The 12,500-nt window shown below is 39.6% G+C and overlaps 1 protein-coding gene across 1 annotated transcript in view; it reads left to right on the forward strand.

Annotated features, from left to right (window-relative positions):
• Window positions 1-12,500, forward strand: part of LOC122797217 (cytoplasmic dynein 1 intermediate chain 1-like) — a 796,503-nt gene that overhangs the window by 77,538 nt on the left and 706,465 nt on the right. The window contains exon 2 of the mRNA XM_044066048.1: window positions 12,209-12,299. Coding sequence (XP_043921983.1) covers window positions 12,220-12,299 — 80 coding nt within the window. The 5' untranslated portion in view covers window positions 12,209-12,219. The remainder of the gene's footprint in view (window positions 1-12,208; window positions 12,300-12,500) is intronic.

The following is a 12,500-nucleotide window of genomic DNA, read 5'->3' on the forward strand; positions in this document are numbered from 1 at the left end:
TGAGATCTCAACTCTATATCTGTGTCTGTGGGTGTCTTATTGGGGATCTGGAGAAAGGGGAACCAGTCCCGGACTAACTATGGTCTCTGTGCTCCTAAGGGAAATTGCACTTGATGCAGATAGCAACATCTGGAAATACTGTGCGTCTACCTGTTGTCCTAGTTGAACATCCCCCCACAGGTGCCAGTGGTGAGGACTGAGGCTCCTTGATTACTGGTCCAGTGGAGGGTCATCACACTCTCATTTTTTTTCTAGTGATTTCCTGTTATTTTCTCCATCTCTCAAGCATTTTCCTTTGGAACAGTGGAAAGGTTTCACTGGCAAAGTTTCTCGGTGTACCTTATCAGAAAAGAGATGCAGACTTCCCTTCTGCTTAATGGCTCATTGTTTGTTCAACAGTTTTTTATTTCCTCTTGAGCCTGTTCTGCATCAAAAATGAGTTTGGTCTTACAAGAAAAAGTATTCTGAAGACAGGTGGATACTTCAGCTTGAATCTTGTACCTTCCTAGTGACATTCTGATTGCTGGAAGTTTTTCTCTTCTACCTGGTGTAAAGTGAAATTCCTCTTTTGCCACAGTTGTCCCACTGGTAGTTTTGCATCTTTACTAATACAGGTCTGTTTTGGCTGCTTTCTCATAGCCATGTTTGGAGTATATACACTGTGTCCTTTCAGTTAACAGTTCCTGCCGTAGAATACCAGTGCATTTATTTATTTGTGCCGTCATTAAACTAATCCAGTCTGTTCCTTCTAATTTCTGTGGTACAGCAGAAAGCCTTATATTTTCCCTATGTACTCTGACCTCTAATTCTTACAGCTTTGTAACCTCTCTTCTTTCTAATCTCCTACTCAGCCAGCCTTTTCTTCATTTTTTGTCCACCTGATTTTTCCAGTTTTTTCAGCTCATCCGAATATGTTTTTAAAGCTTCTTCCATTTTCCAGCCTTTTGTTTGAGTTAATTTACTCCTTTATTGTGTCTATTTTAATCTGCTGTGAGCACATCTGAGTTTTTTCCTCTAAATTACTGGCACCAAAACTGGAGCTTGAACTGCTTTTTGCTGATCAGCTGCAGGATTCTTCTCAGTCAGTGTTTTCTCTTCACCTTCTCTAGTTGATTTCTTTCAGGCTGTCTTAGTTTCAAATTTGTTTGCATCAAGGCAGTGTACTTACTGGCCTGTAACTGAATTTTACTAAAAGTAACAAATTCCTGTGGCCCTTGTTTTTCAGTTTCTTTTTTCACACTGGGAAAGATAAAATTAAGCTGTTAATCTGTGTGCAGCCATCTTGGAAAATTGTCTGGACGTACTATATTTGATACCTTCCAAACCTTTGTACCTCTTTTGAATTTAACATCATCCAGTAAGTGATGTCAAAAGCCTCCGTTTAAACCAGTGTACATTATAGGATCATAGGAAGTTACGAGGCTGTTGGCCCTGAGGCCCTTATAAGCCTAGCCAAGAGTTTAGTCCATGTTTAGACAATTCAGCACCCAGCACTCCTACCAAGCAGGGACACGGGTGGAATCCCAGGGATGTGTTTTCGGTTTCACATCCAGTTATCCAGGTTACACTTAAGGGGTAAAGAGGTACTCTGCTTGATGTGGAGTCTATTCCACAGATGGGGGAGTCTCTGGGGCACATCTGCCCTGCCAACAAGTTCTATTGATGTCACAGAACAGGTTGAGGCCACGAGTGCAGGTTACTCGAGTGGAGCTTGACTTGCGGATATGCAGCAGTCCCATCAAGGTTGAGTCCAAGATCACCTTGTATGTCAGACAGAAGTCACCTCTGAGGAGTTTGTATGAAACTGAGTAGAGGGATAGGGCTTTTAGAGGGAGAGGGCTTTTAACCTGCCTGTGTATGGTAGATTTATGAGGCCCTGGACTCTCCTAGTGAGGAACCTCTGTGGTCTGTCCAGCTGCTGCATGTGCTTTGCAAGGTACATGCCAAACAGATCATTGTACTCAGTAATGGGCTTTATAAGGGAAGAATACAGGGATGTTATGACATCCTTGTCCCTGGATGAGATGCCCTTACTTATGAGGTGGGCCATGTAGAAAGCTTTCCCTACAATGGAAGCAACATGGTGGTCAAAAGTCAGGTTGCTGTCAACATGCATGCCCAAATCCCTCACGACTGATTGTGTGCTTAGGACATTGTTATTAATGTGATCATTTGTGGGGATGTCACTCTCCCAAAGGGGATGATGATGCATTTTTTGATATTCAGCTTAAGGCCATGTTTCTGGCACCAGACATTTGTCTGGGTGAGACACTCTTGGAGGATGTCCACATCACTAGGGGAATTGATGACAGCACCCAGCTTGCATTCATCTGTAGACTTGGTCAGCCATAGCCCACTGATTTTGGCCTGCACCTCAGAAAAGTATATCCCAAATAACAGAGCCCCTAAGACTGTACCTGGGAGTACACGTTTGTTATGGATCTACTGCCTGTGGTTTCCCCTGTTTTGACTAGGTGTGTTCCATCAATGAGCCAGTTAGCTACATATCTGATAATATACAGATTGATACCTAGTTGAGAGAGTTTATCTATTGTGCCCAAGTGAAGAATAATGTTGAAGGCTTTGGCCAGGTCAAGGTAGGTGGTGTGCACAGTCCTCCCATCGTCCCTGGCTTTGGTGACCGTCTCAGAGTTTGACCAGATGTAATGGACATGACCTCCCCTTGATGAAGTCAAACTGTGTGGGATTGAGTGTTTCAAGGTTGCCAATGTCCTTGTTACTGAGGTCTGTGATCATCTGTTCCATGGCCTTGCAGATCAGGCTAGTTAGGCTGACGAGTCTATAATTTCCCACATCGGTGGCTGCTCCATCTTTGTGCAAAGGGATGACGGTGGCTGTTCTCCACTCAGCTGGAACAAAGCTGGTACTCAGGCTTTGGTTGAATAGGGTGCATAATCATGCTGCAAGTTCCTGCTTGAGCTCATGTAAGATTCAGCCTGGGATGTTATCGGGTCCCATGGAGGCTGTTTGAGAGAACAGTGATAACCTGTTACCTACATAAAAGGGGAAGGGGGCAGGTACTGGGAATGTCCTGATTTACTGATGGGGTGGGGCAGAGGGGTGAAGTTTTTGCTGAAATCGGTCAGGCAACACGTTTGCTATATCTACGGCATTTGTATATGTGGTGTCCTTGACTGTCAGTTCTGAACAGATCTGAGTGCTTCCTTTGAGATTGCAGACATATGTGAAGAAGGCCTTGTGTTAGTCTCTAGTAGATGTGGCCAATTTGGACTTTAGGTTTGTTTTGCAGGATTTCACTACTGCTCTTGTTTGCATGTTCAGGATATGGAGAGATTGCTTCCAATTGGGCACCTGCTCCTTTTTGGTCCTGGACAGCAATTATTTCCTTTTGTTATAGAGATTTATTGCAGATGTCCACCAGACTCTTCCTTGTGAAGGATGATTTAGTCCTGTCGGGCATTCCTGATTCCATGCATCTATATAAATGCTTGTATAGTGTTTTGGTATAGCCTTGGATACTGGTGCCAGTTCCTAGAGAGGGGGAGGGTGCTGTGAAGGTGTTTATACCATCCATCAGAAGGGTGTAATCAGCTTTGGAGAAGTTTTTTTTTTGTTTGACAATAGCTAGAGGGGTGTTGAGGGAGATGGTGACTTCAAAAGTGACTGCTTTATGGTCTGATCATACCAGGGAGGATGATACTGCAGGGATGCTGCAGTGGTTACTCATGTTGGTTAATGCCAAGTCCAAAATATTATCACCTCTTGTGGAGGTATCAGCTAGCTGTTCCAAAGCATTTGCATTGACAAAATCGAGGAATCTCTGTGCATCTGTGTTCTGGCATGAGTAGTTCTTCCAGTCTGTTTGGGTAGTTAGCCACCCAGGATCAGAGTAAAGGGTTGAATCTTGATAGATTCAAAGAGGTCCATATAGGCGGATTGGGCATCTTGAGTCAGATTTGGGGGCCAGTAGCTAGCTATGATTTATATAGAGGTCTTCTGCATGGTTGACTGGACCTGGAGCATCTCCTGTGTGTCCATACTGTTTGACCAGCCTAGAGGTGAGTATGTCTTTAATATATATTAAAATGTTTTCCTTATCCAGCCTGGTGAAAGGCACATCTGTGTGCCTTGCAATGGCGTCTCTTCTGACTAATATGTTGGGCTTATGGTTAAGCCTTAGTGGCTGTGAGACGCAGGTGTGTGAACTGTGTGGTATGTGGTGTGGAGGGCTGTGGAGATCGCATGTTTTTCCCCACCGAGGTCTCCTTTGTTTGGGTATGTTTTTGTTGAAGACCCCCACATCGGTGTGTGTGTTGTGTAGGTGTGGGTGGTACTTGAGGTGTAGTGATTGTGTTGACCACCTTCTCAGTGTCGGATATAATGGCTTGTGAAGGAGAGCGCATAGACTCTAGGTTCCTAATGTAATTGCATCTCTCGCAAATAGTGTTCCTAGGTGGTAGTAGTAGATGGTTATCGGTGTACATGAGGCAGTTGCTACACTATCTGAGGGTGCCCATATCAACCAGACTAGCAGGAGAAACTGTAGGAAATTGTCCATCCATATTTGTCAGGATCTGAGAGAGAAAGGCCAGGGAGAGCTAAGGGGTAGGCCTAAAGCCAACGTGCTTTAAACCAAAACTAAGAGGCTTAGAATAACACTTGAATTTTTTACTGCTTGTTTATAGCCTGTTTAAATTGTAACACAAAAGGTGTAATTGAACACTTTAGAGAGCAAGCAGCAGCAAGTAGCAATGAAGTAATAGAATAGGAGGAGAAAACACAAATACAGTAAAAACAGCTGAATAAAGTGTCTTTTTTTCTTGTTTGCTAGTAAAGTGGAAAGGGTGAGAGAAGGATCAGAATATAATTCAAGGTTAAGGAACTAAGGGGTTTGGCCTTTCCAAATGATCTTTCTATTGGGTAGAATGAACTAATGTGATGGGACTGGGAAGAGTGTCTTAAAACACCTTACCTGGAAGATGAAATGTAACATTTTATGAGTGCCAGTTACAGGTTCTTAACTGTATTGTTACTTTCTGATGCAAGTGTAAATAAATCCTCTGTGTTGTATGATCTTACCCCATACAATTCTAAATCATAGAGTTTTTGTTATAGAAATTTTATTTTTTTCATTTTATTTTGTTGCTACGGACAATCCACTGAACTTTTTCTTAGAGCTGAAACCCCCTACCATAACTTCACAAAAGACTGAACCCACAATGTTGTGACTTTTGGCTTTTCCCGGTTAGGGGTCGCCACAGCGGAACTCTGGTCCGCTAATGATTGGCAGTTGATTTTTACATGCAGTTGCCAACCCTGACGCACAACCTTCAACGGAGGTACTCCCATTCACGCATATCTCCACGCAGAAGGTGCTCAGAGTCGAACTGGACAGCGTCTTACTGTGAGGCGACAATGCTGTACCCACAATGACTACCTAAATTAATGTATAGGTTGCATTATTTTCATATTAAATACATCAGTATGAGTTTCCTGCTTCCATAAAGGCGAGTTGTCAACCAGGTCTTGCAGGTGAGACACCCAACAATGAAAACTGACATCTGAAAATGAAGCAGTGAAACCACAATACAAGTGAGAAAATGCTTTTGTAAAGAACATTACCCATAATTTGTATTGCAGGAGTATGTAAATGGTCATGTAATACCAACCATGACATCATTTTATGGGAATGGTTGTAGAGAAACTGAGGTAACAGAGAAACTAAAAGAAAAAAAAGGCGCACACACTTTTTTGTGACATCACCTGCCACCTTTAATTTTTCCTCAGATGTTTCATTTTAAATTAATTGTAAAATAAGACAGTTCAGAAAGTGTCCTATATACACTTCAGCTTCTTGGCTGTCTGTTTTCCATTAAAATATGGTAATCTTATCCACTAATCAGTCATTTCATGCATAATGTCTACTGGTTATTTACCAAAAGAAAACTTCATATATTTCCAGGAAGAAAGATATTTAATATTTTTTATTGTTTTTTTATCATCTTTAATCTAACTTATTAGGTTACTCGGTATAAAAACAAATTACCTGGTTGGTACAGTGATACAGCAGTTAGTGTTGTGGCCTCACGGGTTAGTTATCTAGTTTCACTTTGACTAGAACATTCTTGCAGTGTATCCACCTCATTTGCCCTTGGCTTTCACCCAGTGCTCTGATTTCATCCCACATCCCAAAGACACACACGGGTGAGTGGGTGATCCTCCCAGTTTGTTGTAAATGTGTGTTTGTGCACATGGGCAAACATGTTAAAGGTATGTGAGTGTGTGTATAAACGTATCTTGTGTCAAACCCATACCTCTTAACTGTCCAGAATTTCATAGAATGTCAGTATTTTTGGTCTGTTGCTTTATACAAGCTTTGTTTTTCTGGCAAATTGAGGATTGAAGTAATTAAACAATGACAGACATTTCATTTTCAGATTTCATATCCTTCACGAAATGCATGCTAATGCAAAACAGTTTATTCTAGCAGCTTTCTAGGTTTATAACAGGAATATTTAAAAATGTTCTGATTTTTCGACGTTTTCATCCCATTGTTTTTGGCTTTGTCCAAAACGTTTGTTCTAAGTGGTTGAGAGGTATGGTTAGACCTGCAATCCTATCTGTTAGTGGTTCTGTGTCCTGCACCCATCCCTTGCCAAAGGAGGACCATGTGGCTACCCTGCCACCCTGAATAAGATAAACTGGGAATTGGAGATGAATGGATGTGTTTTTACTTTAGTTTCTGCTCTGCCTTTTATTTTAGTTTTTGCTTTGCATTTTACTTTAGTTTCTGCTTTGTGTTTTACTTTAGTTTCTGCTTTGTCTTTTGCTTTGGTTTCTGCTTTGTGTTTTACTTTAGTTTCTGTTTTGCGTTTTATTTTAGTTTCTGCTTTGCGTTTTACATTGGTTTCTGCTTTGCCTATTACTTTAGTTTCTGTTCTGCATTTTATTTTAGTTTCTGCTTTGCGTTTTACTTTGGTTTCTGCTTTGCCTTTTACTTTGGTTTCTGCTTTGCCTTTTACTTTGGTTTCTGCTTTGCGTCCATAGGAGATCTGTATTTGATCAGTAGTTCCTGCTGCCTTCTGCAGAAGAGAGTTTGGCAGACATCCACAAAGTGGTGACTATTATTTTATTTATTTATTTTACATTTGGTTACTGAGAGTTCGACTGGACACAGGTCCATTTTCAGCGGAGGCCCAGGGAGAAAATCTCCATATTATACAGATTAATATAGAGGAAAATGGTCAATAATACAATGCAAGAATAGTGGGCAGTATGCAGCACAAGCCAAGAATCGTAGTATGATCAAAGTGATAGTAGACTAGGGCCTTACTTATAAAGTACTGCAAAGCAGATACAATCTTCAAAACTTATGGTTGGATATGTGTGGAATAGACTCTAACTGAAATTTGGATGTGGAGTTTGCGTTCTGCCTTTCCAATTAATGTGAATACAGGGCACTTAAATACATTAGGTTTATGAGGTGCTCAGCAGGACAGAAGATATTTGAAGTGTCCCTGCTTTCACAGTAATGCTTCACTGTTATTCAAAATGACTTATAAAAGAGAAGAATAAGATTATTAGTTTTGTTAATATTTGTGTTATCTTGAGGGGTGAATTTTGATGACTTGAAATTTTGGGCTTTTTTAAGCTTGTGGTTATCACAGTTTAGTTGATAAGCCTTTTGCCAGAAAAAGGTCCTAGTGAGTGGGGATGGCAGCTTATGATTGGGTTGTGTGGTGCAATTATTGCCATTTTAGAACATTTTCTCATCTGTGCCCCCCACTAAGGTAATGTACTGAATTAGTCTCTTGCCTGAAAAGGATACTATGTAACAGTTACTGTGTGATAAGGATACTATATAGCAGCTACTGTCATGTTTTCCTTTTGTTGAATATCTTTTTCAGGTCGCTCATGATTTCAGAGTATAATGGAGTCTTGTCATGCAAAAATATAGTATGATGTGTGCATGTCACATGCAATGATAGTTTGTTGTCTTTCCCGAAAGAACAACTTCCTTTTTTGTCATTTACCTGAGACATTCCAAGGCTTGACCTCTTACACATATTTCTTTAAGACGCTTGGGATTTTGTTTTTGATATTTCTGTTTGACTTTTTCTGTTTGCCCATGTGGTTTCAGACATTGAAATGGAATTTGCTTACTGCAGTCAGGTTCCTTAGCAAACGTGCCCTCTATAGCCATTCACAGCTTGGAGGCTACCTACTTTAGTTTGTTTAATTTGTAATTGCTAATCATGGCAGAGCTCTGATCTTCATGGGCTTTTTTCAGACTTGTCTAGTTAAGTAACTTGCTCGAGTTGGATGGTTGGGCAATGGAGGCTTTGGGAATCAAACCCTCGACCGCAACTATTGTTACTTATCACTACTAATAAAAAAGCTTTTGTCATTCGAAGGCCTGCTAAAGGGCTGGAATCCCCATTCATATATAGTGAAGACAAATGCATTTAATACTTCAGTCTGCTGTATTGTTGAATACTTCACACAACTCTTCCATTAGCTGACCAGGTCTTTTATCTCATTACATCCAAGTGACGCCTCCAGGTGCATATGCAGTTACCCCCTACTGCTCCTCTAGGCGTCAAATATTACTTGTTCATACTTGCATTAATAATTCCAAAACCACGCTACATACAAGGTATCAGAATATTTTATCTTGAAGCATACATGATGGCAAACAGAATTGTACTGATATTTGACCTCTGTCATTGAGTATTTATTAGAATTGTAAGGCGATAACTTCATTTTTAAAGGCTTAGGCCACACCCACTAGGAGTTAAAGGTACACACTCAAAAGACTTGTACAGGAGGGAATGAGTTTTGTGCTACTGTAGTGTGTTTATTATTATTATGGTTGGTTTGATGAGTTGCGGCTAAAGATGTGATTATTAGAAGCTATAAATGTGTCAACTGTAGGATGAACCAGCTGGTTACAAATGTGAAACCCTGATGTTGCATGGTGATTCTCTCAAGAGAAGCAATAGCATCCTATTTTGTCACTTGAGCTGGAAGTGACTCAGTCTGACCAGAATGACCAAACCTTCTGGCAGTTTGTACAAAAAATTGAACTTGTAACTGTTAATGAGTTGCTGCTTATGTTCGAGAATTTCATTCCCTCAGCCTCCATTACTTACTCACTCTGTGATTCTGAGCTGTTCATTTAAGCAGGCAGTGCTGTCAGGCTGAATGTGGAAAAGGTCCTTGTGAACTCTATCCTGGTTAGCAAATACAAATAAGCTGATGCTCCTGCACATTTATTTTATCTTATTCAACATTTGTTTACCAGTGAGGTCTGACTGGGCCATTGACCCATTTTCAGCAGAGACCCGGGGAAATTTATACTCACAAGTACAAAGTAAATCGTACAAGTGAGACTGGCACAGTTTGTTTAATAGAGCAAGTATAACTTAGAGTATGAAGAGTTTGAAAGCAGCGAAAAATGTTGAATGGAGAAACTCTGTAGAGAGGGAAGAGGTAAGGAGGCTACTGTAGGAGGGAGAGTCCCAAGGTAAGGGATAGTATAAAGGAGGAATTGTTTAGGAAGTAGACTAGATCGGAGAACAAGTTTATAGGTTCATAGGTTAATACTAGGCTAACTGCCCTTGTAAGCCATTTTAAGCCTAGCCAATTATCCCTTGTGAGATTCAAACCCTGTACCTTGTGTTTGTAAGGCAATCACCTTAACCATTAGGCCACCATGAAGCAAATAACAGGTGAACCTATTTCAATTTAGCCGGGGAGGTACATGAGCAGAGCCAGTTATTGGTTAGGTGAGTCCTGAGAAGTTGTTTAAACTTGGCTGGGCTGGTCATGTTAAGGATATGCTGAGGAATCGAATTCCATGGTTTGGAGATCTGGTTGGAATAAAGGTGGTCTAAGGATGGAAGTCCATATCTATACAAGATTACAGAATTACTGGAAACATTTTCTTTGCAAGGTGTTTGTAGATTTACTTTTGGACCTAACAGACTTCTAAACCACTTTACCCAAGAATTCTGGATGAAGACAGAAAAAATAAGGGAGGGCAAAGGCCCAGAGACATTTTTAAAACATTACTCTAATTTGTATAAAAAGTTAGGAGAACAGGTTTTGCATAAATGTGCATTTTCTGAGCGATACCAAGTATGAACTCAAATGAGTAGCATTATTAACCAATTGTAATCCTCAGAAATTTACCAGATACTAAAACTTTTTATGAGGAGTAAAACAAATGATGCAAATCCAGGGACATTTGAGAGTTAGGGGGGCTGGGTTACACAGATCTGATTGACAGCTCCACTCCATAGCTCAGTGAAGTCTGACAGACTGGAATTATCTGAATTCTCTTCTGAACTCTGCAATGGGGAGAGAGACTTGCATCACTATCTGTCCAGGTATGATCGTTTGGTACATACCATGTTTTATTTGTGATAGCATAGCTTGGTTAATGGCAGAAAGTTTCCTGCCTGATTTTGTTTACTAGACTTTGAATGGCTATGATACTTTTTCAGACTTCTGATGTTTTTTGAAACCACAAAGGAATTTCCTTTGTCATGAAAAAAAATGAGACTCTCACTACTTTCTGCTCTTTTTAGCCCCCCCCCCCCCCCACACACACATATATACACACACTATTTTATTCAAGGCGTGGAAAGGTGCTCAAATCATGTAAATCTTTGGTTTTTGGCTCAATGCAAGAGTATTTTTTTATTGTAGTCTGTAACCCTTCTATTCTTTCATACGTGAAAAGTAAGGTTTGATTTTGTGTAGTATGGTATGACTGCTTGATGTAAGCATGGGACCATTATATAAGCAGGTTATTTTGAAGAGAGGTTTCTGCAGCAGGTATTTTCCTTCCACCTTCTGATTTTAAGATCAGCATTATTAGTAGGTGGTGGTCTGCAAGCTCCTCCATCTCCTTTTCATTGGTAAGGAAAATGGCAGATGGCGCATAGCAGGAGCACATTGTATGATCGAACTTAATATCGCTGAACACAGAGTGAGTGCTCTTCGCTGAAATTACATTCAGTAGCAGAGTTTGCTTTCTCCACTGTTATGTTGCCTCAGAGATGGTATGTGTGTATATATATATATATATATATATATATCTATTTACATATATATATATATCTATTTACATATATATATATATCTATTTACATATATATATATTTATTTACATATATATATATATCTATTTACATATATATATATCTATTTACATATATATATATATATATATATATCTATTTACATATATATATATATATATATATCTATATATATCTATCTATATATATATATATATATATATATATATATATATATATATATATATATATATATATATATACTCTAAGCTTGGGGGATGTGGGGGTGGGTGTCTGCCCACATGTGGGGACAGGGGTGGCCTGCCACCCTCCAAAAAAACATTTTTGCTGCTTATCGAAGGTGGTTTCAGCAAACATTTTTTCCCATTCATTGAAATCGCCTTCAGTGAGTCGAAGGAATCTGTGCATAACAACCAGGCCTATGTTTCTGCTAAAGGCAGGAAGCTGACATGAGAAGATGGACTGTCCTCACAATGCTGTCTGTGGTTATGGGACAAGTCATGACAAATAATTGGCAGCATTGATTTAAAATTTCAGTGAATTTTGTTGCAACTATAATAAACTGATTAAATGATATGTCAGGTATGAACTATAATAGATAAGTAAACAACAGGTATTGTAGTTGCCATTGGTAGAACTCCCATCTCTGTCTATGATCTCAGCTGGCTTGTACTGAATCAGTCAAAAGTACAAGTTGCATAAATCGCAGAGTTGTAACTTTTGATAGCTTTAACATGTTCACAAGATGTGGTGCACTGGTAGGCTGGCTTACATTGTTAAAAATTAAATATTTGTGTGTGCAACTTTGAACTAAACACTTGCTGATGTCTTTTTGCAATTAAACTGCTTGCATTCAGATTTTATTTCAAAATTTTGTGTGCAGTATTTTAGCATTTGTTTGACTTTCTTCCTCTTTCTTTTCTCTTAAATTTCTTCCACTTTATTTCATTTTCATGTCTGTGTTTTCTTCGTTTGCCCCATCTGTGTCAATTCATGGTTTCCATGGCTTTTCTTTTGATTTTTTGCATCGGTTTCGTTATGCTGTGTCTGTCACTGCTCTGCATCAGTGCAGCCGCTGCATTTGTTAACATGCGATACCTGTTATTTTCATTATTTAGTCCCAACCCCCATGTCTCCTTCCTCGAAATCGGAGAGCACACCTAGCGAAGCTGAAAGCCAGGATTCTGGAGATGGGGCTCAAGGTGGAAGGTAAGCCCAGTATTATGATATTCATGGTAAAATGAAGTTATGTTGTAACTGTAGATTGAGTGTATATGTGTGTGTGTGTGTGTGTGTGTGTGTGTGTGTGTGTGTGTGTGTATGTGTGTATATATATATATATATATATATATATATATATATATATATATATTGTGTGTGTGTGTGTGTGTTAATATGTTGTGATTGTAT

The sequence above is a fragment of the Protopterus annectens genome, chromosome 3.part0 (genome assembly GCF_019279795.1).
Source record: "Protopterus annectens isolate FY-2018-M chromosome 3.part0, PAN1.0, whole genome shotgun sequence".
Classification (NCBI taxonomy): Eukaryota; Metazoa; Chordata; order Ceratodontiformes; family Protopteridae; genus Protopterus; species Protopterus annectens.